This window comes from Martes martes (assembly GCF_963455335.1).
Source record: "Martes martes genome assembly, chromosome: 1".
Lineage (NCBI taxonomy): Eukaryota > Metazoa > Chordata > Mammalia > Carnivora > Mustelidae > Martes > Martes martes.
The window spans coordinates 75,662,493-75,687,547 of NC_137888.1; the positions used below are offsets into that span (position 1 = coordinate 75,662,493).

Below are 25,055 nucleotides of genomic sequence, written 5' to 3' on the forward strand. Positions count from 1 at the left end.
TGGTTCATAGAATCTTATGATTTTATTTATATTTATAAAATCATATACACTGTTTTAGTCACTTAACTTTTTGATACAAGCATGCATCCTTTCGATGACATCTTCAAAGATACAATTTAATGCCAGCATTTATGCATACAAACTATCATGATGCAGATCTCGAATTCCTTATTGTTGGATAATCATGTTTCTCTCCACTTTGGTGATCAGATATAATGCTACAATGGACATCTGCGTCTATGTACAGTCACTTCACATTTAGGTAGACCTGTTTTTTGACACCTTGGAAGGCACATCTTTCTGTGTGTCAGAGTAGAAGTGCTTTGAAGCAGAAGTAGAATTTTGTACTCAGGGGCACCTGGATGGCTCAGTGAGTTAAAGCCTCTGCCTTCAGCTCAGGTCATGATCCCAGGGTCCTGGGATCAAGCCCCGCATCAGGTTCTCTGCTCAGCAGGGAGCCTGCTTCCCCCTCTCTCTCTGCCTCCCTCTCTGCCTACTTGTGATCTCTCTCTGTCAAATAAATAAATAAAATCTTAAAAAAAAAAATTTTGTACTCACCTGAAATGAAGCTCAAAAGATACAACCCTAGTGGACCATGCAGGGTTTCAAAGGGCTTGCCAAAAGCATTGTACATGAAGAAGGCTGTTCCCACCATGGTCAGAACGACCAGGATCGTGGAGAAGAGGATGACGTTGACGTGGATGCTCACGGGGATGGCTTGGAGCAAATCTGGGAAAACTAAAGATAAAACAAAGGTTAGAAGAAATTTCATTAGAGGTAGTCTGCAAATGCAATTTCAAAAATTAAATCCTTCTTTTTAACTTCAAAAATCACTAAAATCCTTCAGATGAATACATTCTCACTTATTAATTTACAAGGGATTTAGAAAAAGGTTTAAACACAGGATTATTTTATAGAACTCACCAGTAAAGACCAACAAGGAGGAGATTTGGGTGAATTTTTTCTGCCCTCGGTCATATGTAATTACTTAACTAAACAAGTGGTGTCTTTATAACCAAAAACTGTACATGTTGATGACCAAACTTTTAATAACATTTCACAGTAGCCTTTTCTTTTTTTAATCTGTCTTGAAATGACATTTTCAGTTTGAGGATATCTGGGGGAGTTCAAACATCAGGAAGCATTTCTGTTTCCTTTGCTCCAAAAAAGAAAAAAATTGTTTCTAGTCCACACCAAGATTAAAAAATGAGGTATTTTCAGTGAACTTCAATATTTTGATGTCACACAAGCTGTGGGAAAATAATTTCTGGTGATACAAGAAATATTTTCCATTTAGAAAACATGCCAAATCTATTTCTAGATTTTATGTTCAGGGCAAGTTTTTCTCGTTTGCAGAGGAAATGAAATACTTTATAAATGTAGGGTCTCTCTTATCTGGTGAGGCATCAGTATTCTTAGCATCAATAAACCTGGCAAGACCAATCCAGGGAAGTTTAGTTTCCCAAACATTTATCAAGTGCTTCTTACTTATTTACTGAGCACCTAGTATGTGCCAGGCATTGTTCCAGGTGCTGGAAATAGAGCCATAAAACAAGAGAGACAAGGTCCCTGTTGTCTCGTGGAGATTGTAACCTAATGGGAGTAAACAGACAAGAATTAAACAGGCAAATTTCATAGCTTATCTCCAAAGATGGCCACCATCAGTTCCTTCCTTCTACACATATATTCCTTTAGAGGAATTTATTCCTCAGTCCCCTTGAACCTGGGCTGGGTTGTGACTGTTTTGGCCAACTGAATATGGCCCCGGAACTACAGCGTGCCAGTCCCAGACTAGCCTCTGAGAAGATCAGCGGTTCCTACGTCTTTTCTCTTGGAGGCTTGAGCGGTCATTCAGGAAGTCCAAGCTACTCTGCTGGAGAGAAAGGCCACCCAGAGGAGCAGCAGACATGGGAGGGAAGAGTCTTGGACGTCCAGCCCGGGAAAGCCTCTGGGCGGCTTCAACCCCAGCTGCTATTTAACTGCAGCCCAAACAAGACCTAGGCAGGTGAACGTAGACCTTTTTCTTTCAAGCCTCTGACCTTTGGGGGATTATAATGCAATGGTAACACTAAGACACTGTCACAAAATGCTGCTGCTATGCAGAATTGAAACAGGGCAATGGAATTTTGAGTGATTGAGTGAATGGATAAGGGTGGTCAGCAGTTAACACCTGAGCTGGTACCTGAATGCCGGGAAGGAAGCCGCTGTATAAATACCTGGGGAAGAGCATTCCTGGGGAAAGGAACCCAGCTGTGAGGCTGGTAAGTGAGAGGAAGGGAAGTGCCATTTCGAGACTGGAATCAGGCTGCTGCACCACTGGGTCCTGGTCAGCTGACCTCGGTAAGGAGTTGGCTTTTCATTCTAAATTCACTGGGAAGCTGCACGGGAGTTTCAAGAGAGGGACACAGTCTCCTTCGTGATGTGAAAAGATCACTCTGGCTGCTGATTAGCAGGAATAAGGGGGTTGGGGGGGTGGAGGACAGGCGTGGAAGCAGGGAGACCCAGAGGCCGCAGAGTATTCACAGTGGCAAGAGACGGGGGGGGGGGGGGGGGGGCGGGGCGGGGGGGGTGCAGCAGCAGAGGTGGCGAGCAGTTATCAGATTTGGAATCTATCTTGGAGATAGAAGATAGGACTTGTTGAAAGAAGGGAATCAAGGATAAACAACCAAATAAGTGGTGGTGTTATTAACTGACATAGACAAGTAGAAGGTGTGAGTCTGGGCGTGGGAGTGGGAAGTGAGGTTCTGTTTCAGATTTCTTTTTTAAGATTTTAAAAAAATTTTTATTTACTTATTTGGGAGAAAGAGAATGTGAGAGAGAGAGCATGAGGGGAGAGGTCAGAGGGAGAAGCACACTCCCCTTTGAACAGGGAGCCCCATGCGGGACTCAGTCCTAGGGCTCTGGGATCATGACCTGAGCCGAAGGCAGTTGCTTAACCAACTGAGCCACCCAAGTGCCCCTGTTTTAGATATTTTAGTTTAAGTTGCACCTAAGATATGCAAATAGAGGTTCCAAATAGGTTTTATGTGTCCAGAGGCCCAGGGAGAAGGTGGAGGTATTTAGGGAAGTGGTACCAGGGTGAGTCAAGCAAGGTGCCTAGGGCATGAAATTTAAAGGGACAATCACTCTCTGGGGTCAACCCCCTCTAGCACGAGCCCAGGAGTAAATGTCTCCTTAAATTTTATGACCTAAGGGCCTCCGTGACCTCATCCTGGTATGTAAAGCCAGAGGAATGGCTATCACTTGTGGAGAAACTGTAGCTAGAGAAGGACCCTGAGGCTCCGCCGTACTGACTTGCACAGGGGAGAAGAGAAACCAGCCAAGAAGCCTGAGAAAGAGAGCTTGTGAGTTAGGAACAAATCCCTGGATGGGATAGCAAAGAAGCCAAGGGAAGAAAATGTTCCAAACAATGACATGAATCTATAAGAACAGGTATGGAATGATCATCAAAATATATTAGGTGAAAAAAAAAAAAACCCAAACAAATAGAAATGTGCATTCGGGGAAAAGCCGAAGGGGAATGTATGTAATAACAAATAATTTTATTCTCTCAACAACCCGTGTACTTAACAACCAAGTAGTACAACCAACACTTGTACTTAACAAGTGGCAGAGATTTGAACTCCTGTCCGTTCTCTAAACCAGCATGCTAGAGCAGCCTCAGGGATAGGCAGACATTTCTAGAAGGCTACACACAAAACTTGTAACAGTGCTTCTGGAGAAGGAGACTGAGGGATATTTCATTATGTACCTTTTGGATTTTTTTTTTCTCTATCTTGGAAGCATTCTCTAGTCAATGAATACATAAATACCTAAAAAAATAATAATAATAAATGGAAAAATGAAGACTGAAAACTCCTGTGCCTCCTAGATTAAAGGAGGCTTCAGAGACTTAATACTAGATGCAATGTATGGATACTGTTTGTGATTTGAACAGATGCTTTATGAAAGTCATTTTTGAGATAACCAGAGAAAATTGAACATGGACTGGGTATTCGATGGTATTATATAACTATTACTGATTTCATCAGTTATGTTAATGGTATTGTGGTGGTACTTTAGATTTTTATTTATTTCTTTTTTGTGGTTGTGCTTTTTAAAGTCCTTATCAATTAGAAATGATGTGGATGGGTAGGTTGAGAGGTAAAATAAGGAAATTCCTCAGCTACTGGGAGGAATGGGTGGTAAGCCTCTGCTGTCCCTTCCCCCCCCACCCCCCCACCCCCCGTGTTCTGGGGGCACAGAGTGAAGCAGCTAGTCTTGTTCCGCAATGCCCTGCCCACCTGAGCTCCCAGCTGCTGAGACGTACCATGGCTCCAACCTGCTATTCTTAGCTCCGTCAACTGTCAATTTGGTTTCTACTAGCAGTTATCAAAAAACCCGCATCGTCTATCTCCCCACCTGTTAAAAGTGGCAACCTCTGCGTCCCTGATAGGGTAGCTAGGTGGAGCCTGTCTGAAAATCAAGGCTGGTTACCAGCGAAACAAAGACAGAAAGAAGTTGCACTGATTTGCCTCCTAGAAAGAAAAGCTAGGAGCTAAAACAAATTGTCACATGGAGCATTCTAATTCTTAGGAAGTCTCTTACAATTTCCACTGTGTTGAGAAAGTGACCCAGCAGGACACTAATCCTTGTGAGATACACAGTTATTTACATTTTCTCAGGGTTTCTGTTTTTGGTGAAAATGCTCTGAGTCTGTCATGACCAGCCAGAACTCCGGTAAGAACCCACCATTTTCCAACCAACGTTCCTGTGACTTTTGCTTGGCTGAAGCTGAGAACAGACCGTTCAAATAAATACAGGGAGGTGTCACTTTCATTGTACTGGATATGGTGTATCAAGACGTTTTAGGTGTGGGATTATATCACAGGGAAAGGATTTGAACATTTTGAGCTGTGGTGGGGCTGTCATTAAATCCAGCAAGTCACTTCTGGCCTCCAGAAATTACTTAATTAGCTGTTGACAAGTGAAGGGGACATCAGATGCCTACTGATGCCGCGTCGTAGGACAGGATTGGTCCAGTGCGTTTGGAATGACTCCTTGTCTTTCGTTCTCTTCTCACAGATTTCCTCCACTCTTTACATGAGTCCATGTGTCTCCTGCTCCCTGTCCTCAGACCACCCCAGCCCGAGTGCCTTTCTTTTCTCTGCTCTTTCATCACCAAACTTCCTCAAAGAGCAATACCTGAGTAATAATAATAGGACTGAAAGTAACAGCCAAAAATTATATAGTATTTGCTAGGTTCCAGGTCTTTACCTATATTACATAAATGAGAAACTAAAGTCTTTATTTTTACAACATAAATTGAAACATAAATGAGAGATTTGAATATTTTAATTCTTATGACAATATAAAGAAGGGACTATTTTATCCTCAATGTATAGATTGAAAAAAAAAAAAAAGGCCCTGAAGCACAGAGAAGTTAAATTGCCTAATCACACAGGGGATTGCTGCCTTTGTCTTTTACTCCTCTTCCTCCTCCCATTTTTAAGATTAAAGTAAAATAAACACAGTAAGAAAAAAACTCTCCCTTTTTAGTGGCTATTTCTGTGAATTCTGAAACTCGGTTATGCAATCACCACCTCAATCAATAAATAGAACAATTTCACCGTTCCAGAAACTTCTGGTTTTCCCTTTGCCCTCGTCCACCTGCCCCCTCACCCCACCCCCAGCTCCTGCACATGTAACTTTGTAAGAAACTGGCAATTGTTTTCCAGAGGGACTGTGCTATTTCACCCTCCCACCAACAGTGTATGAGTCCCAATCTTTCTGCATTCTTGCACTTGGAGGCTTTTTAAAATTGTAATCATTTAAATAGATGTGTCGTTTACCTCATTTTAATTTTGCTTGGCATTTTCCAAATGACTAATGATAGAGAGCGTCATTTTGTGAGTTTATTTGCTTTCTATATATCTTTTCTGGTGAAGAGTGTTGATATCTTTGTGCATTTTTTATTGGATTGTTTCTTATTATTATTGAGTTCTGAGAATTCTTTATGCATGCTGGATATGAGCCCTTTATCAGATAAGTAATTCACAAATATTTTCTCCAAGTATGTGGCTTGTCTGTTCATTCTCTTATCAGTGCCTTTTGAAAAGCAGTTCTTATTTTTATGAATTCTAGTTTATCAATTGTTTTTCTTTTATGTATCATGGTTTAGATGTCAAAACTAAGAAGTCTTTGCCTCATGCAAGGTCACAAATAATTTTTGCCTGTTTTTTTCTGGACATTTTTTAGTTTTAGGATCACATTAAAGTCTGTGATCTATTTTGAGTTATTTTTTTGTATATGGCCAAGGTTAATTTTTATTTTTGCACACAGATATTCAATTGCTTCAGTACTCAAAAAAGTGAATATAGACTTAACATGTGACCCAGCAACTCCATTTCTAGATTTTTACCTAGGAGACTTAAAAACATATGTCCACAAAAATCAGTATGCAAATGTTTACAGTGGCTTTATTCGTATTTGCCAAAAATTAGAGACATCTTAAATATCCATCAACTGGTGAATGTATAAATAAGCTTTGGCCCGTCCATAGATAACATGCTTTTCAGTAATCAAAAGGAACAGACCATTGGTACATACAATAACTTGGATGGATCTGAAACGCATTATGCTAACTGAAATGAACTACACTCAAAAGGTTGCATGTTGTAGGATTCTGTACATATGGCATTCTGGAAAGGACAAAATGACAGAAAACATCAGTTTTTGTCCCATGTTGGCAGTGAGGGAGGAGATGGATCACAAAAGGGGCACAGGGGAAATTTTGAGGGTGATGGAAGTGTTCTGTATCTTGATTGTGGTGGTATTTACATGCCTTTGTGTATTAGTCAAAATGTGTAGACCTGTACTCTCAAAAAAAGGTGAATTTTACTGCATGTAATTATACCTCAATAAATCTGACTAAAACCAAAAAAGAGGGGGAGGCTAAGGTCTGAACTGAGGAGGCTCTTCCAGACGTGAACAAGAGCCTCAGCCCAGGTGACCATTTGGCATGAAGGAGGACGGGCTCTGTAAGAGAGAAGAAAGGGAGCCTGGGGCCAAGAGCCAGGCGCTGGGTTCTAGTCCACCGGGTGACCTGGAGCCAGTCAAAGGGTCCCTGTTTCTCTCTGTAGAATGAAGGTGCTCCTTGGGGCAGCCTGGGAAGGGACCAGGCTTTTGAGATCAGAGGAGATTCACACTTCCGCTCCTTTTCTAAGTTGGTGAACTCCCTAAACCTGGGTTTCCTTATCTGGAAAGGGAATTCTACCTTTCTCTCAAATGTGTGAGGACTCCGTGACCTCAGCGTACGGAGTACTTAGCACAGGGTAGGTGCTCAGTAGAATTCTCTATGGTGTGCCCCTTCCGCAGCCAGCTCCACCGCTGTTCATGGCTGTCCCTTCTCACCTCCTCAGAGACACTGCTGAGGGGTTCTCTCTGCCACGCCCATTCCCCCCTTTCTTTGCATCAGTCTCATCAGCACACAAGTAACAGGCTGTCATTTTCTCATCTTAAAAAAAAAATATCGGGGCACCTGGGTGGCTCAGTGGGTTAAGCCTCCAACTCTTGATTTTGGCTCAGGTCATGATCTCAGGGTGATGAGATTGAGCCCTCCCTCCGGCTCTCTGCTCAGCACAAAGTTTGTTTGCCCCTATCCCTCTGTTCCTCCCCGAGCTCACAAGGGCGCTCTCTCTCTAAACATAAATAAATACATAAAATCTTTAAAAAAGTAAATCTCACTTACGCCCTCCAGCTACTACTTCTTTTTTTCCATTTTCCCTTAGAGCAAAACCCCTCCAGGAGTTGGCTGTATTCTCAGCGTCTCCTCCCTCTCCCCACTTTCTTGAACGCACTTGCTCCGATAACTGCATTTCCCAAGGCACCAAGGAGCTTCAGACTGCCAAACCCAACAGTCAGTCTTTGGCCCCATCTTACCTGGCCTCCATTTGGCACAATGGCTCACTGCGTCTTCCCTGGAAATGCTGCCTTCGCCGGGTTCCCCCACACGACAGTCCCCAGCTTCTGCTACCTCACTGGCTGCTATCTTGATCTGCTTATTGGTTCATCCTCCCCTCTGGAGTTCTCTAGGACATGACTCCGTTCTTCTACCTCCTCTCCCTCCTCATGCACTTCCTTGGTGTCCTATCCGGTAGCATGGCTTTTACTAGAAACACAAAGCGATATCTCCAGCCTGGATTTCCCCTTCAGTCCCATGCTTGTAAGCCCTCAACTTCCTCCCGAACATCTTGACTGGGGTATTAAATAGGCATCTCATTGTGTCCCAAACTGCACCCATAGTCTTCTCTTCCTCACACTTGCTGCCTTCAGCCTCCTTCACCTCAGCTGCTGGCAGCTCCATTCTTCCTCGGCACTGTCCTTGATTCTCACTCTCACATTTCCTGTTGAATCCATCAGGAAAACCTGTTGGCACAACCTTCAGAATCCAAACACTTCTCCATCTCCACTGTTCCATCGCAGTCTAAGCCATCATCATCTGTCACTCACATGACAGCAAGGGCGTCCTGGCTGGTCTCTCGGCTTCCATCCCTCCTTCTTACAGTCCACTCTCAGCCCAGCAGCCAGAGGCATCTTTAGTAAATGAATTTGTTTATGTCAATCCCCTGCTTAAACCGTTTCAGTGGATTCTACTCTCAGAGGATAAGCCAACTCATTACAATGGACCTATGTGGGTTGGACTCCTTGCCAGTCCTCTAACTTCATCTGCTACCCATTTCCTTGAGCAGTGTGCTCTGGCCGTTGGCCTCATTACTGTACTTCAGTCATGCCTGAAGTGTTTCTACCTCAGGGCCTTTGCAAATATTGTTCCCTTGTCTGCGTGGTCCCCTGGTACACTCATGACTTGCTCCCTCACCTCCACAGCTTGACTTAAATGACACTTTGTCAGATGGGCCTTCTTTAACCACCTTATTTCAAGTTGTCACCCCCTGCCCGGTCACCTCTTCTTCCAACCCTCCAACCCTTTTGCTTGCTTTTCCTTTTCTCCTTAGCAATTATTACCACCTGACCAAGTCTATATTTTAACCTGTTTGTCACACGACTTGTTTGTTGGTCTGATTCTTTCGCTGCTGTATTCCTAGCACCTAAGAATGCCTGGCACAATGTAGATCAGTATTGTTCAATTTTTTTTTTCATTATTGCTCCTCACCCCAGGAGTCTTTTTAGACACTTGTCCTAATCACCCTTTCCCAATGAAATTTTAATACCACAGATATATTGTGTATTGATTTCTGCATTGTATTTATATCTGTGCTTTATATACAAGACACTTTTTAAAGAATAAGGTTTTTTTCTCCTCTCCCCCCAAGAACCAATTTTCACCCCTTTAGGGGGATTATGGCAGCCACTGAGAATGCATGATGTAGCTGTGGGATACATATATGTTGGAGGGATGCATTTTGCTTAGAATAGGATGGGGGATGGAGCCTGCTGTTGTCAGCAGGTCTAAGGTTTCTTGGTAGAGGTCAGTGGTTTATACTAAAGGAATTAGTGCCATAAAGGCAAAAAGGGAAGGAAGAGGAGCAGAGAGTCCATCTGGTGACCCCAGGGCCAGAAGAGAAAAAGAGGAGGGTTTGGCAGCTTTAAGTGTGATGGGAATTTCTGGTAAAGAACCTGAACTTGTTCATTAAGTCCAGCAGTCGCTGTTGACCTTGATGTAAGCTGCTGATAGTAATAGAAACTGGATTGAGAGAGTTTTTGGAGAGAATCTGGGGCAATGGAGATAAAATAGAGTAGTCACCAGAGGGATAATAGGAACTTTTTTTTTTTTTTAAGAAGCTGAAAGACCTGGTTGGTAACTGGAATAGAATTTCAAATCTCTTTATTAAAGAAAAATTTTAATCCAGCATATTGGGGGATTGTCAACCTGTTACATGGAAACTGATGGCTGTTTAATAACAGGGTTTAAAGTTTGGGATTTGTAAAAGAATTCATCTCAACCCTGAACATGACAAAGCTCTTTTTTGTTAGCAGGGCAGGAGGATTAGGAAAAGATGGACTTGTTCCTCATTGTGTTTCTGTTCAAATGTCCAACTGTTCATGCAGGAATTTTTAAAAATAAATGAAAAACATTATAACAATGAAATGGAAATTAAGATAAAAATGTCGCCCACAGTCCGACCAATATAAAAGCAAAATTTCTCTTTATTTTTATTTGTTTCAAATCTTTGTCCATCTTAATATGTATTTCCTATATTATAATAATAATGCAATTTTGAAGTTATATTCTGTACTTCTCATTCAGAATGTAAGCATTTTCCATGTTGCCTTCCTAACTCATGTAGATAACACTATGGATTTTCCAACAAACTAAGGCACTGCTGTCTATCAGGTTGTCTTCATTGTTTCTTTATTCTGCCTAATGCTGCAATGAACATCTTCAAGCACATTCCTTCTTTCTTATTATGGGGGTGGATGATGAGCCGGACTAACTTTTCTGGATGAACTTCCAGGAACGGAGTTACTTGCCTCAGAGTGCTTTATAAAAGAATGCTGTATGTGTATGGGCGCCTGGGTGGCTCAGTGGGTTAAGCCTCTGCCTTCAGCTCAGGTCACGATCCCAGGGTCCTGGGATCCAGAATTGGGCTCTCTGCTCAGTGGGGAGCCTGCTTCCCCCTCTCTCTCTGCTTGCCTCTGCCTACTCGTGATCTCTCTCTGTCAAATAAATAAATAAAATCTTTAAAAAAAATGCTGTATGCATATTGATACAATGTAACCTAAAGAAGGTGAGTTATATTTTGTAGCATACGTATGAAACTACTGGTTCAAAGCTCAATTTCTCTTCCCTGCAGTCTGCAAGCAGAGATTTCTGACAAGGTATCTAATCAAAAACAGAAAACTAGAAAAAACTAGTCATTGAGGTCACTCTCCTAATAGCAGAATAGAAGGCACCTGTCACAGGAGGTTGGGGGGCGGGGAGGGCAGCAAATCTACATTGCGTAACTAGCCCTGTGTACAGAGAAAGGCTGTCATACCCTCATTCCTGCAGGCTGCTATTACAAAACACAGCTGAGTAAGGCATAAGCAAATGGCTTGGAGTGAAAATGCAGTCCCAGGAGAGCTCTCCATAGAAAATTTACCCTCCCGCAATCATTTGGGCTATGTTCTTTGCCTGTGTGCCCCCATTCCAACTTGGGCCTCTGATCTCTGGTTTACCACAACCCCCAGCCATTCTGCAAAGTCTTCTCCAGTCTTTCCCTTTTCTGTCCCTTGTCAGATATTCCAGTCCTCCCCGACTCTTAGGCACCTATCACATCCTCGTTCCCATTTCCCTCAGTGTGCGTGCCTGGCTTACAGAAGGCCTGAAAACACCCAGTGAATGGAACTCTTCCATTTCAAAGAGGACATGGAGGCCATCGAGGGAATTCCCTCACCTTGTAGTTCCCCATTGCCATGCTTGGTTTGGTTCTCCCCAGCCTTCCCTCCATTCTTAGTGACATTTTTTCCTTCCTGTCCACAGTCTGGCCTTCTCCTGGGGCTGTCAGACTCATTCTTTTCTGCCTCACAGGGTCCCTTCTCAATCCATTACCTACCTCTTTGGTCTGTCCTCAGCATTTTCCTCCCTACTGCTTTATCCTCTCAATATAGAATCACACTCCAGACCCTCCCATTGTGAACGTACCCACAGACACACACACGCACGCATGGAGAGAGACAGAGAGGCATGCACGTGTATATGCTGGGCCATGGGGCTCCTCTAGGAGCCTGACCACTGCCTTGCTCTGAGTTCTGGCCTTCTATTCCTTCCTCAGCTCCTTCAAGGACTTCTCTTCCCCACCACTCTATCAGGACTGCCTTAGAAAAGGTTCCCCTTGACCTTGTGAAATTAAAAAATAATCAAAGGAGGGGCACCTGGGTGGCTCAGTGGGTTAAAGCCTCTGCCTTCAGCTCAGGTCATGATCCCAGGGTCCTGGGATCAAGCCCTGCATCAGGTTCTCTGCTCAGCAGGGAGCCTGCTTCCCCCTCTCTCTCTGCCTGCCTCTCTGCCTACTTGTGATCTGTCTGTCAAATAAATAAATAAAATCTTAAAGAAAAATCAAAGGATTATTTTCACTTTCTCTTATTTGACACTGCTGTAGTGTTTGGGACTGCTGAACACTACTCCCCTTCGAAAGTTTCTCTTCCCTTGCTTTGACCTCTGCTGGTTCCCCTGCAGCTCACTGACCCTCCCTTCTCAGCCTGCTTGGCCAGTCCCTCCTCCTCAACCCATAAGGGTTGGTGTTTTCTAGAACCCACTCTTGTTCACCTTCTCACTTGATTCCCTTTCCTGGGAGACCTCGCCTTCCAGTGTAGCTCCCACTACCACCTCTAATCTGGGGATTCCCTCTTCTCTACCTTTACTCCCGGCCGCTCCCATGACTTCCAAACTGCACAGCTGATGGACGTTGCTTGTTGCTGGCCTATAAGCGGACCTTAGTAAACATGACCAAAAAGAATTTCATCTTCTCTCTAAACTTTCTCCTTCTGTATTGATCTCCGTGAATTGCTACAGCTCTCTGTCCTGCAGAAACCTGGGGTTCACCTCATGTCCCTGAGCTCTGTTGATTTTTTGCTTCTGCTTATTTGGGAAATACTTCCCCTCCTTTGCAGCCCTCTGGCAATGCTCTGGCTTGGGCCACCAAATAGGGGACGGAGGAGCCTCTTGACTGGCCTCTTCACCTCCCTTTTGGTCTTCCTCCCATCCATCTCCTGCCTTGTCACATATCTGCTTAATAAGGCTTTCCATTGCCTGCAAGATTAAGTGCACTGCCTCAGGACAGCAAACTCTCCGCTTCTGATCCCTGACTTCCTCCCTAGCCTTGCTCTTCTGCTCCTTTCTCTAACGTCCTCTGTACTCTGGCCACAATAAGCTCTTCGTAACTCTGCTCATGCTATTCCTTTGCTCAGAATGGCTTCTTCAATGCCATGGAGTGAACTCGAACTCTAAATCTTGAGATCTCTCTCCCAATTCCCCTGTGCCTTGCCCTGACAAAGAGCAATTCTCCTCGTTGGAGCATTCAGAATAAAAACCATAATGGTGATGGTAATTAGTGCTCTTCAGCCGTCCACGGTCCTGGTTCTTCCCCATTCTGGGCCCCTTGCACGTCCTGGCCCCTTTGAAGTTAGACGAGGCTGTGGAACAACCTTTCCCAGTAAAGTATACAAGGAGAAGTGGCATGTGTCCGTGCCAGGTCAGAGGATTTCGATGTCAGAGGGAGAGCCTCCACGATTCTTGCCCTCTGTTCTAACAGCTGGCGACATTCCAGATGGTGGCTGCATCCTGGAATGGGTCTCCAGCGGATCTCTGATGAACATGTACTGTGAGCAAGAAATCAATCTTTGCTGATTCACCCGTGCAGCATGAACCTCCTTGTTATTAAAACATAATGTAGTCCCTCTTGACTGATGTACCTGTGCACCTTTACAAATTGTTAGTTAGTTAAAAACCCTTTTGCCAGATTCTTCATTGTTCGTGGACCGGCACCCTCTCTTTCCCTTCATAACTGCAGAGTCTAGAATGTTTAGGCACATAATAGACCCCAGTGATTTCCCCCCCGCCGGGGGGATGGGGGGGTGAGGGCACATATACTCTAACTTACAAAGAATTTGTGTCTTACATGTAGAGTCATGCTGTTTTCAATAGATCATTGGAGAGTAATAAGGATAAGATAAAGAACCATGTTTTTACAAACTAAGTATGTTCCTTTATTACTTGCCATTAATCCATGTTTTATTTGCTATCTCTTAACGTATGGCTTTCATTTCAGCTGCCTTACAATTTATTTCTATCTGCTGGGTTCCTCTGTTGTGTTTTATCCTGAAACTTTGTTCCCCTTTTTAGCCATTATTGATTCCAGTCTAACAGTCCTGCCCTTTATCCTACAGTTCTTAAACAGGAGTTAGCCAATCCAATCTAAACCTGTATTGAGGCATTAACCAAGAGTATTAGGTAGTTAGACTATCATGCAACACCAAAGCAAGGACAGAGGAGCTGGTGGGAAGAGAGACAAAGAGCCAGATGCTAACTGAGAAGCAGTATGACAGATTGAAAAAAAGCATAGCTTTTGGAGTTAGGAAAAGTTCGGGATTTATCTGGTTTTGCCATTTACTGCCTGTGTGGGCCTCTGTATACCTCGACTCCTTTATGTGTAAATGTGAGTAGTGACAGAAATGTTGCAGAACTTTCAAGAGACACAGTGAAATCATTTCTGTGGATGCTCTATGTACATTGGAAGTAACTGCTTAAATTATTTTTTTTAACATGATGAGAATGGCAGGGGAGTTGTATTTTCACCAAGAGGAGTGGGAGATAGAAGAACCCAACGCTGTGAGAGTGTCTGCATTTTCAAATCTCGTGATCAGGCACTGGGGCTGGGAGGGAGCGCTTTGGCTCACAGGTGGCCAGAGCACTTATCTGTACATTGAGACCAAAGATTCCCCTCGCCCCCCACCCCTCATAGGAGTCCCTAGATACACAGAATTCAGGCAAACTGTCTCTCTTGAAGCTCAGTTTTTTACTTTATTCCCTCCCTGACCAGGTGGGCGACTATTCCTGTAAATAATCCAGGGACTTTAGATTTATAGCTAATTACTTACTTGGTACCTGCACAGACTTTCCTCAGCACCTGATATATTGTTTTCATTCTCATTTCTATTTCCCTTGTGCTATTTCTTGGCCATTCTTTATGTAATTACTTATCTTAAATGACTTTTAGGCTGATGACACACCTCTAAAGAGGACCCCTGATAATCTCTTTGGAAGGAGCAGAGCCCTTCCATAGGAGACAGGCAGGTGAAGGCCAAAATGTTAATTTTATTTCTGAGAAAGTGCTGGAGAACATGGCTTAGATTTTCCACCAAGTTCTATTGAATTAGTCAGCCTCACCCACCCAGTCACAGGTGGGGCTGGACAGCTGAAAGCCTCCCCGTCCGGGACAGAGCTGGCTCCCTTATCCTGACCAGGTGGAGAGCAGGTTCCTATACCTGGTTTTGGGCAGACTTGGGAAGAGGGGAAGGCTCTAGGGCTGAGAGCCTCGTATCCTTTTCTTACTCAAACTCCTCAATCCAATCTCTCATTCCCTCTGAGGCCAGGAGAGTGTAAGGAAAGTGTGAGACCCTTCATGGAAATACACAGCTAAAGGAGTAGAAGATAAGGATCCCCAAACCTCCCACCTGTGTGGAAACAGTGCTAAGTGCCGCTGCTCTCGCTGCCCTCCTTCTGATGGTCTTGCCCTTCCCTAATGTGGAGAGCGCCAGACCCCTCACCTGCTCCCACCTTTCGTGGCCACCATCCACCTCAGTAATTCTCAGCCTTGGATACTACTGGAATCTCCCAGGGAGCTTCTAAAATCTTCCAATCCTCAGGCCCCCCCTCCAGAGATCCCAGTTCGGTTTGCCTGGGATGCAGCCTTAGCATCCAAAGTTTTAGAAACTCTCCAGGTGATTCTAAAGCATAGCCAGGGTTACGGACCACTGACCTAATGGCATAGGTTTCACCAACCCTTTTCACCTTCCTCTAGCCAGATGTAAAATGCAGGTAACCCCATCTGTGAAGCTCCCAGAAAGAAGGCAGCCTCTGCCAATGTCAACAATGGTGCAGCAACTGTTTCCTAGATTAAAGCCATCTGGTAGCTTCCGAGGTCCCGCTTCCTTCTCAACTCATCCTTCTCCACATAAAACGTGTGTAAAAAGAGAAGTTGTATCTGGCCCCTTGGTGCTCAGCGATTCATTTTCTTAAAAGGGAATAAGAGGGAAGATTTCTTTCTTCTTACAGATATGCTCTTGATCTGACTTTGCCCTCAGCCCGTCTGCAACCAGTTGTTAGGAATATCCAGGGAAAGCCATTCCCTGACGTAAGCTCAGTGCATTCACTTCCTCTAATATTCGCCATCATCTCACACCCAGGTATGGAGGCGGGCTTCCTTCTGATGGCTGCGTGGTCAGGGAGAAGGAAATCCATGACCCCCAGCACTTCAGAGGAGGAGACCTGATGGTAAGATAGAACCGTTTAAAAGACCATTTTTCAGTACCTTGCCCGAATTTCTCTCAGCTGACGTGTGTCTACCCATTTCAGAGGAAGCCCCACCAGTGAGCCTTACTCAGACATGGCAGCTGAGGGACGACAGCTGCTTTGGTGCATATGCGTGTCTGACAACAGAACCCATTTAACTGCTCCAAATCCACAGGGTATGATTATGTTGGGGTAATAACTCCTGAGAATGGCTTTGCTACAGTTATAACATGCTGAGAGGGAGCGAAATACGAATCCTGCATAAATTAGTCTGCCAGGTACAGTTTGCTATTAGTCAGCTCCATCATACCTGGAATCAAAGTGTATCAGCTCCCATCCAGTCTGGGTAGTTCGGTGCACGACTGGATTGAAAGGCGAATTTGTTTAATCTAATTTAAATAAGTTTCGTGTAAAAAAAAAAAAAAGTCTTTAACTTTTGAAACCACTGATCTCATTCAGAGATAAAAATGAGCTTTAATTTTTCATTTTTTTTAAAATGAGATTTTAACTTACACTCTAAATCTAACCTATTGGCTCCTCATAAAACACCAGATTTTAAAGTGAAACGAATGCTGGGGACCTGCTTTTCTTTTTGTCCCTGCCTGTTCTGAAACCGTTCATGACACCACAGGAAGGAGCCTGCCGTTTTGGTCTTTGCTGCGGTGACCTAATGTTGCAGTCCAAGCCACTGACTTTGAAGATCTTACCACGAAGGTTTTCACTGGCAGTGCGCTTACATCAGCTAGCCACATGTGCAATCAGATATCTCCTCTCTCAGCAGAAATTATCATCAAGGTAATATGATGACATAACCCAAAGATTAGCCATAAGCATGTGACCAGCTCAACCTAGATTTTTTTTCAGCCTAGATTATTAAACAGGCTTTGACTTGACGATTTTGCCTTCCAAAGGTCAAAGATTAGGGCTTAGACATCAGGGCCACCGAAATGTGAGATAAAGAGGCAGCGCAGGAATTCAAGTCGTGAGGCCAAGGACCCTTACATGGATATACAAGTTCCAGGTGTTGGGAAGTACTGACATTGTCTAACTGGCTGGTGAAACTGAAAGTACTCTTGTATTTTCTTCATTTCTTTGTGTCTTTTTTCCGTATGTTAAGGAGACAGAATTGGCAGTGTCCTACATGTCTGAATTTCAGTCTCAGGTCGGCTACCCACTCAATCTGTGACCTTGAGAAATTTGTGACCTCTCTGAGTACACAGTTTCCATTTTGGTTCAAAAGGAATAGCATCATCACACCTCCCATATAAGGGCTGGAGATGATTTAGGCATCCAGGAAACGGGCAGCTGAAATAAGTATTTTTTCTTTGGAGGTTGTCTAAACATCCTTTGGGAAGATGAGTTACCTCAGAGATTAGAAGAGAAAGCACAGCAGCAAATTGTAAGAACGATCTGGATTCCTCCACCAATCGCTGAAGTTCACACACATAAGGGTTAAGTTCCAGAAGCCCCAAGCTTCTTGCCTCCGCTGGGCCCCAGTCAGTGACTTTACGGCTATTAGGGTAGAGAGTGATTTCAAGGAAAGGAAGGTGTGTGCTTGAGTGTGTATGTGTGTGCATGTGTGCACACACACGTGCAAAACTCTAATAGGTGAGGCTGGTTCTATGAGGGATTCTTCCTGTAAGGGAACTGGAAGTAGTTGCTAAGGAAGAAGGAGACATGTCTTTTCTTGGCCAATATTTCTCACAAATTTGAGGATGATGTCTCCTCCTTTTGGATGAAGAAAACTCTGAGAGTATTAAACATACTGCTCATTCCTAAATCTTTGCTGTTATCAGGAAATCAATGCAGAAAGGAGGAGTTTTTCCAGTAAGGATGGAAGGGAAGTTTCCAGAAAAAAATTGGAAGGAGTAGGTCAGTCTCTCACTGTATTTTGACCTTCATTTTGGCTTTCTCAGTAACGCCATTAGATGGTGTGGGTGTTTATGGCTATTCCCGCTAACCTACCTCCCTAGAATCCCAAAACATTCCATTCTTCATTTTCTCCTCCTTTAACCTGCAGTTTCCCACACAAATAGTAAAAGGTTTCGACAGGAAGAGAAGTATTTGCTTTGATAACAAAATTCCTTTGGGTCCTGATAAATGGTAGGTTTTCCAAATACTTTAAAAATCATGAGCTTTGAGGACCAAAGAGTAAAGGCACACAAAACTCACCACTTCTGACGAGAGTGGCTGGAATCTGTCAGCGGAGATTTCAACCGACAGAGTAGAAGGGTCAAGCCATTTTAAAGCTGGAAGGACCTTGTCTACAACAGCCAGCCCCTCATTACATAGCTCATAAAGTGTCCGAACTAGAAGAGATGTTAGAAATCACCCAGCTTCATCTCCCATTTTACAGATGCAAGAACTGAACACGGATGAAACGTGATTTGCTTCAAATCTAATCCCCAGTGAGTGACACAGACCTACCTCAACCCAGATTACTTAATCTCATATGTCTGTTTACCAAACATTTCTCAAGCACCTCTTTGTGACTCGCTGGTGGGAGTGTAGAGATGAAGAATACCCAGCACCTGCCTTCCGAGGGCTGAGGTTCTCCTTGCAAAGAAATACACATTCTCAAACACTTATGATCCAAGGTGATTTGAAATAATGGAGTGAACATCAATGTCTGGGAAGGACAAAGCAGGAAACAATTATTTGGCCAAGAAAAGTTGAAGAGTTTCCCTTCACACTGGTGCTTCTCAACCATTACTATCTTCGAATCCCACAATCACTTTTTTATTCCCCCCAATGGAAAGAAAACAAAATTTCTATTTGCTGGACTGTTAGAATGGGTGAGATCCTATACGAGGATCCAGAGCTAACAGGCAGGATGGCCCACACAAGTGAGGCAAGAATGATACAACTGTCTTTCCCCTTTCCTCCCACCAGGGCGTCTTCCCTGGTCAACTCCATAGGTTTCCCTCCCGCCAGGCCATCCATGAAGGAAGGGAGGAGGGAAAGGCAGTGTTATCAGAAGGGGTACGTAAAGACCTTGGCAGCTCTGCCATGGGCAGGAGGGGTGAGAAGAGAGAAGCAGGTTATGCAGAATGGTGAGGGGTAGAACACCTGGGGCAGATGGGGGAGTCACGTTGCAGGAGACCCTGGAGGTACAGCGCCGACTTTCGGGAGTGGGGACAGAGACCCTGAGTCCTAATGGTTGTGCCCCAAAATCTGTTTGAGGAGCCCCCTGCTTGCTGACACAGTCGTTTCAATATCCCCTCTGTAATGTGGGTGATGGACCTCATCTGGTAAAGAAAGTCTGCTTTTTTAAAAATATGAAGTAGACTAACTCTCTGTTAAGCTTTTTAACAAATTTTCAATCATAAGGTCTCAATTAAAATACTTTAAAAGGATGACTGAAGTTGCAAGCTGTGATACACGATTGGTTAGATATTATTTCCAAAAAAAAAAAAAAAGCCACCTCCATATGTTTTTATCAGCTCATTGAACTATCTTGGCGATAAATAGATCAGCATATCTAGGAATGATTGATACCATATGATTCTTGGGTTTCGTATTTGATGATGCTCTGCAGTGTTTCGAATCACCAAAACAGAAACCCACCCACACACATTAAGCTCAAAACTGTTTTTGAGTTTTTCTCTTGATGGCTACAGTTAGAGTTTAAACAGCATCATTAAAATTTTACAGGTGACATATCAGGAAAAATTAAGTCCACCAGTTGTGTTTCCTTGAAAGGAAAACCGTCCTTCATTATAATGAATGAAATTGTGTGCTAGGTATGAATGCTAGTGACCTCTGGAAAATGAAGCGCTGACCCATAAATGGATGAGAATGAGCCAGAGTAAACGAGGCAGAAGTTTTCCCAGCATAACTGTGCATGCTGGCAGGGAAGATTCTTGCTATAATTAAAAGAGATAGAGTAGTTAACAGGGAACGTTTAATAGGAACAAACATGACAACAGTGCCTAATATTTTTCTGGTCCGTTCTTTAACCTCATGTTATACTATGTGTCTGGGTTTTAAAAGTGACACATGCATTGTCCATAAAAATAACACGTAAACTTGTACAGCAGAACCAAGCAAAAATTCATTTAGAATATGGATAGGGACACTGTCAATGCCCAGTTTACTCAGAGTAAATCTTTAGCTAAATTGGCACTGTCCCATTGTGATAGCTATTAGCCACACTGAAATGGCGAGGGAGCATTTGAAATGTGGCTCGTTTGGGTTGAGATGGGCAGTAAGTGTAAATACAGACAAGATTGCAAAGACTGAACCCTGGGGGAAAAAAAGTGAAATATCTCCTATCTTATACCGACTAAATGTTAAAATGACAGTATTCTGGATATCTTGGGTTAAAGAAAAGTATCTTTAAAATTCATTTCACTTGGGGTGCCTGGGTGGCTCAGTGGGTTTAAGCCTCTGTCTTCAGCTCAGGTCATGATCTCAGGGTCCTGGGATCAAGCCCCACATCGGGCTCTCTGCTCAGTGGGGAGCCTGCTTCCCACCCCCCTCTGCCTGCCTCTCTGCCTACTTGTGATCTCTCTCTCTGTCAAATAAATAAATAAAATCTTTTTTTAAAAATTCATTTCACTTTGGTCCTTTACTCTTTTTTCCTAATATGGCTCCTAGAACATTTGAAGTTTTTTATGTGGGTTGCATTTATGGTCCACATTGTATTTCTGTTGACCAATACTGATCTAAATGAAAAGTTTGGTAAGGAAAGAAGCATTTAGCAATCCCACAGAACTGAAATGTAAATTCATATTAACTGATGATAACACAACAACATGACAAAAACTGGTCCAGAAGCGACTGATACTTTGATGAGTGCCTTTTCCATTCCTCCTACACTGGAAAGCTTCTTAAAATCCAAATATTTGCTTAATAACTTTCTAAAGGGGATACCTAGGTGGCTCAGTCAGTTAAGCATCTGCTTTCAGCTCAAGTCATGATTCCAGGGTCCTGGGATCGAGTCCCACATCAGGCTCCCTGCTCAACAGGGGAAACTGATTCTCCCTCTGCTTGTGCTCTCTCTCTCTCTCTCTCTAACAAATAAATAAAATCTTAAAAAAAAAAAAAAAAAGCTTTCTAAAGGGAAAATGAGAAAGGAAGTTCTGGGAAAGGAGTTGTGCCCTAATCATAAGTTGGGCTCTGGAAGAAACAGAAAATCATTATCCTGAGCTTTTGGGGGGGGCTCTGGATTTTGCTCGAAGTTTGCCATTATTGAGAAAACAGGGTTGGGCCTCTCATTCTCTTACATTAATGGGACAATAATTTTCTCTTAGGAATAATATCAGATGGGTCTCTTCCTTCCAGAATACGCTGTTAGAACGTCACTGGCGGGTTGATGGCATTGCAAGTGGGAAGACATGAACCGCGAAGCTATCTTGCAACAGGAGTTTAAACTTAGAGGGTGCAGTGTGTTCTAAAGGCACATTGGGGAGCGCCTAGGTGGCTCAGTGGGTTAAAGCCTCTGCCTTTGGCTCAGGTCATGATCCCAGGGTCCTGGGATCGAGCTCCGCATCGGGCTCTCTGCTCAGCAGAGAGCCTGCTTCCCCTCCTTCTCTCTCTGCCTGCCTCTCTGCCTGCTTGTGATCTCTGTCTGTCAAATAAATAAATAAAAATCTTTAAAAAAAATAATAAAGGCACATTGGTTAGGAAGCTTTATCACAAGAGAGCTGTTTATCTAAATGAGAATTATGCTTTTTAAATTTTTTTTAAGATTTTATTTATTTATTTGACACAGAGAGAGAGATCACAAGTAGGCAGAGAGGCAGGCAGAGAAAGAGGGGGAAGCAGGCTCCCCGCTGAGCAGAGAGCCCGATGTGGGGCTCGATCCCAGGACCCTGGGATCATGACCTGAACCGAAGGCAGAGGCTTAACCCACTGAGCCACCCAGGTGCCCCTTTTTTTTAAATTTTTTTTTTAAGATTTTATTTATTTGAGAATTATGCTTTTTAGGGACTCCGTTGGGGGTGTTCAGTTTTCCCAACTTTCTCTCATGTTCTGCTGAAAGAGATACTTTTATGCTTAGGCAGAAAAAGTGATGCTTACGTCTACTTTGCCAGCTCTCATGGAAATTAATGAGGCTTTCACAGCTCTAGCACCTAGAAAGGTTCTGTAGAGAGGTTGTCATCCCAGAACAGACAGATGTCAGCTTTTCTTTACAAGACTGGGGGCAGATCATGGGGATGAATGCAATTCTGGGCCAGGTGATGGTGTGGTTTTAAACCCCACAGATTCTGAGTCCTCACAAAAACAAAGGGAGGGACAGGTGATTAGAACAAGCACATCACAGAGGGGGCCAGCAGAGAACACAGCCATAAAAATGCGTTTGGAACCACGGAGGAATGTAGCTGTGTGAGGAATAAGTAAGATGAAATATGCTTAGTGTCTAGTAAGTGTTCAGAGAACATATTGTTTTGAAACCCGTCCTGGGGGTGCTCCCTTCGGCAGCACATATACTGAAACCCGTCCTGGGGTATGAGTAAAGTTTATCTCTATTTCACTGTACAAAATGCAAAGGCTTCAGAAAATTCACTGTCTGTTCCCTGCTTTTGTCGAAATTCGTTAGTGAGAAGCTTTACTCACGCTTTAGCTGCCGATGACTCATGGTTAAATCATTTCACTCATCTTTTTTTCTTTTTTATTTTTTAATACAGTTGGAAATCATGTGATATTTGGCTTTGTTCTCTTTCTCCCCTAAGGAAAGCGAAGCAACTCTAACAGCCCCATCACCTTAATGAACTAAAGCCATTCAGTGAAAAGAGTTGGTATTCACTTCATCAAATCTAGTGATGATAATTTTTTGAAAAGCTGAAGACTAATTCTTGGGGATTTTTTGGAGCCCTGTGACAATTCATATCCTCTAATAACATATGTGAGTGAATGTTGGTGTCCAATGACTGCTAAGAAGATATAAGGAATGTTGCAGAAATATAAATAGGCCAGCGCTGAAATTTAATTAGACACTGCATAGGTTAATAATAAATTCAATTAATTTAGCTTTCTACCTATGCTAGAGAAAAAAAAATACCCAGGCAAAATAATAATTCATTTTAAATGCCTCAATTGGTAACCTCCTTTCCTGAAGAGTGATTTATGCAGTAATTTACTGGCTGTTTCTTCATAAGATTGTTCCAAACCAGCCCTTTTGAAATAATAATAATTTCTGAATGTGTGTTGTGAGAGATATAACAAATGACTTCTTATTTTCATTTAATGAGTTGCCTATTCACATGGTAATTTTTTAAAAAGTCTCTTCTTAAGATAAACAGGTTATAATACTGTGGGTAACACTTCCATTTCACAGAAAATCAAACAGGAAAATCTGTCTCATATTCTCTACATGATTTGAAGATCAATCTGATGCAAGTTTTCTATACTAAATAGGCATCTATTTCTTTCCCAGTTAGCATAGCAGATCATTTTAAATTTCTGTAGCCAAGTGATTCAATTTGGTTAAAAAAATTAAAAAAAAAAGAATATTAGCGGCAAGAAAGGTCCTAGCAGGGATAATACAGGGTAGACAGGGTACAAAGTCATGAGCAAGGTAGACAAGCAGCTAGAGTTGGTTAAGGAGCCCATGACACTGATCCTTTTTGTTTTTTTTTTAAGAGCAAAACGAACATCCTGTCTTACAGCTTTTATTTCTCCAAGCCGCCCCTCTTCTTTTTAAAAGATACCAAAATTTCTAGCATAGATATTAATATTTAAGAACTTAATTGCTTATCCTCTCAAAGTTTAATTCCATAGCCGCTCATTAACTATAAGTTGTCATTTTAAAAAAACCAGAATGAAATAATTAATAAAAACAAAATAATAAAAACTAAGAAGAGGAAATTGCTCGGAAAAGACCGAAGTATTTCAAAAGGTTCCCATCTGTTTTAAAAGGTCTGCAATAGACAGGGCAAGGCTCTTAAAACAATCCCTTGCAACAGTTGAAAGAGTATGCCTAAAGTATTAAATAATTCAAATGCAATTGTTACTTACGTGAGAACCGAAAGGGCCGTGCTCCCAGTCCGCACTGCCTCACACCCTCTCCATGGAAAAGCCCGTACTGCATCTCGCCCATGAACTTGTCCAGCTCCTGCCCGGAGGCATTGACGAGCAGAGCCCCTGTTTTGCAGAGGAAGGTGGCTTTGATCCACAACGGTGTCCCCAGGGCTGTCACCACTCCAAGGGCACACACGAAGCTTAACACCCCAGCCATGCAAAAAATGACTTTCTTTTGTTGGTTTGGCATGATGATAAATGGCTTTTGTGAGGGTGAGGTTCAAAAACGAGACCTTGGGACTGACGAGAAGTGACTGCCCTTTTGGCTGCATTTGATACAGTGGCTGAACGGACAGGTCCCAGCCGATCAGGAACCTTCACCCTCTACGGTGGTTCTTGTCAGCAGAATGCCAGGATGGAAGCTTCTTCATCATACCGTCTTGACTTCTCTCCTTTTCTGCTGTTGCTTCTCTCAAATTTGAAATCTTTGGACTAAGAATCTGTAAAATAAAACTCTTTCACACTGCCTTTGAGTATCTCCTCTTGTGTCACTTGGTAACAAAGGTCTAAGATAACAGATGGAGTCCTCCGGGTAATTTGATAAATGCCTCCCCCTTCCCCCAGCCTTTTGTCTGACTGGGTGAGTTGAAACCTTCAGAAACAGGCTTGGCTCCCATGGTAAATTTTCAGCAATTCAAGAACCTCATTTATTGTTGTGTTTTTGTTTTTGTTTTTGGTAGGGGTTGAAGAGTTTGGACAGAAGAAGAACATATGTATATTTATTGATTTTACATATTATTGATTTTGAAAAATGTTAATTGGGGGCACTTGGGTGGCTCAGTCGGTTAAGTGTCTGCCTTTGGTTCAGGCGGTGATCTCAAGGTCCTGAGATCAAGTCTCATATTAGGCTCCCTGCTCCACAGGGAGTCTGCTTTTCCCTCTACCCCTACCCCCTACTTGTGCCCTCTCTTTCTCTCTCTCTCTTATGCTCTCTCTCTCTCATGTTCTCTCTTTCTCTCTCAAATAAATAAATTAAATGAATAAATAAAGTCTTTTTAAAAGATGATATTCATAACAGGATAAAATATTGAACTGAGTT

The 25,055-nt window shown here is 43.0% G+C and overlaps 1 protein-coding gene across 4 annotated transcripts in view; it reads right to left on the bottom strand.

Moving 5' to 3' along the window:
* CLRN1 (clarin 1) overlaps window positions 1–24,206 on the bottom strand; it is a gene marked incomplete at both ends in the record, with an annotated part of 37,235 nt that extends 13,029 nt beyond the window's left edge. For 2 of the 4 annotated variants that reach the window (XM_080818546.1, XM_080818545.1), the window contains 2 exons: window positions 559–738; window positions 23,954–24,206. In XM_080818546.1, coding sequence (XP_080674672.1) covers window positions 559–738; window positions 23,954–24,206 — 433 coding nt within the window. Of the gene's footprint in view, window positions 1–558; window positions 783–23,949 lie in introns of all 4 variants that reach the window. The other 2 variants (XM_080818544.1, XM_080818547.1) reach the window with 2 other exon arrangements.
* Between the last annotated feature and the right edge of the window lie 849 nt (window positions 24,207–25,055).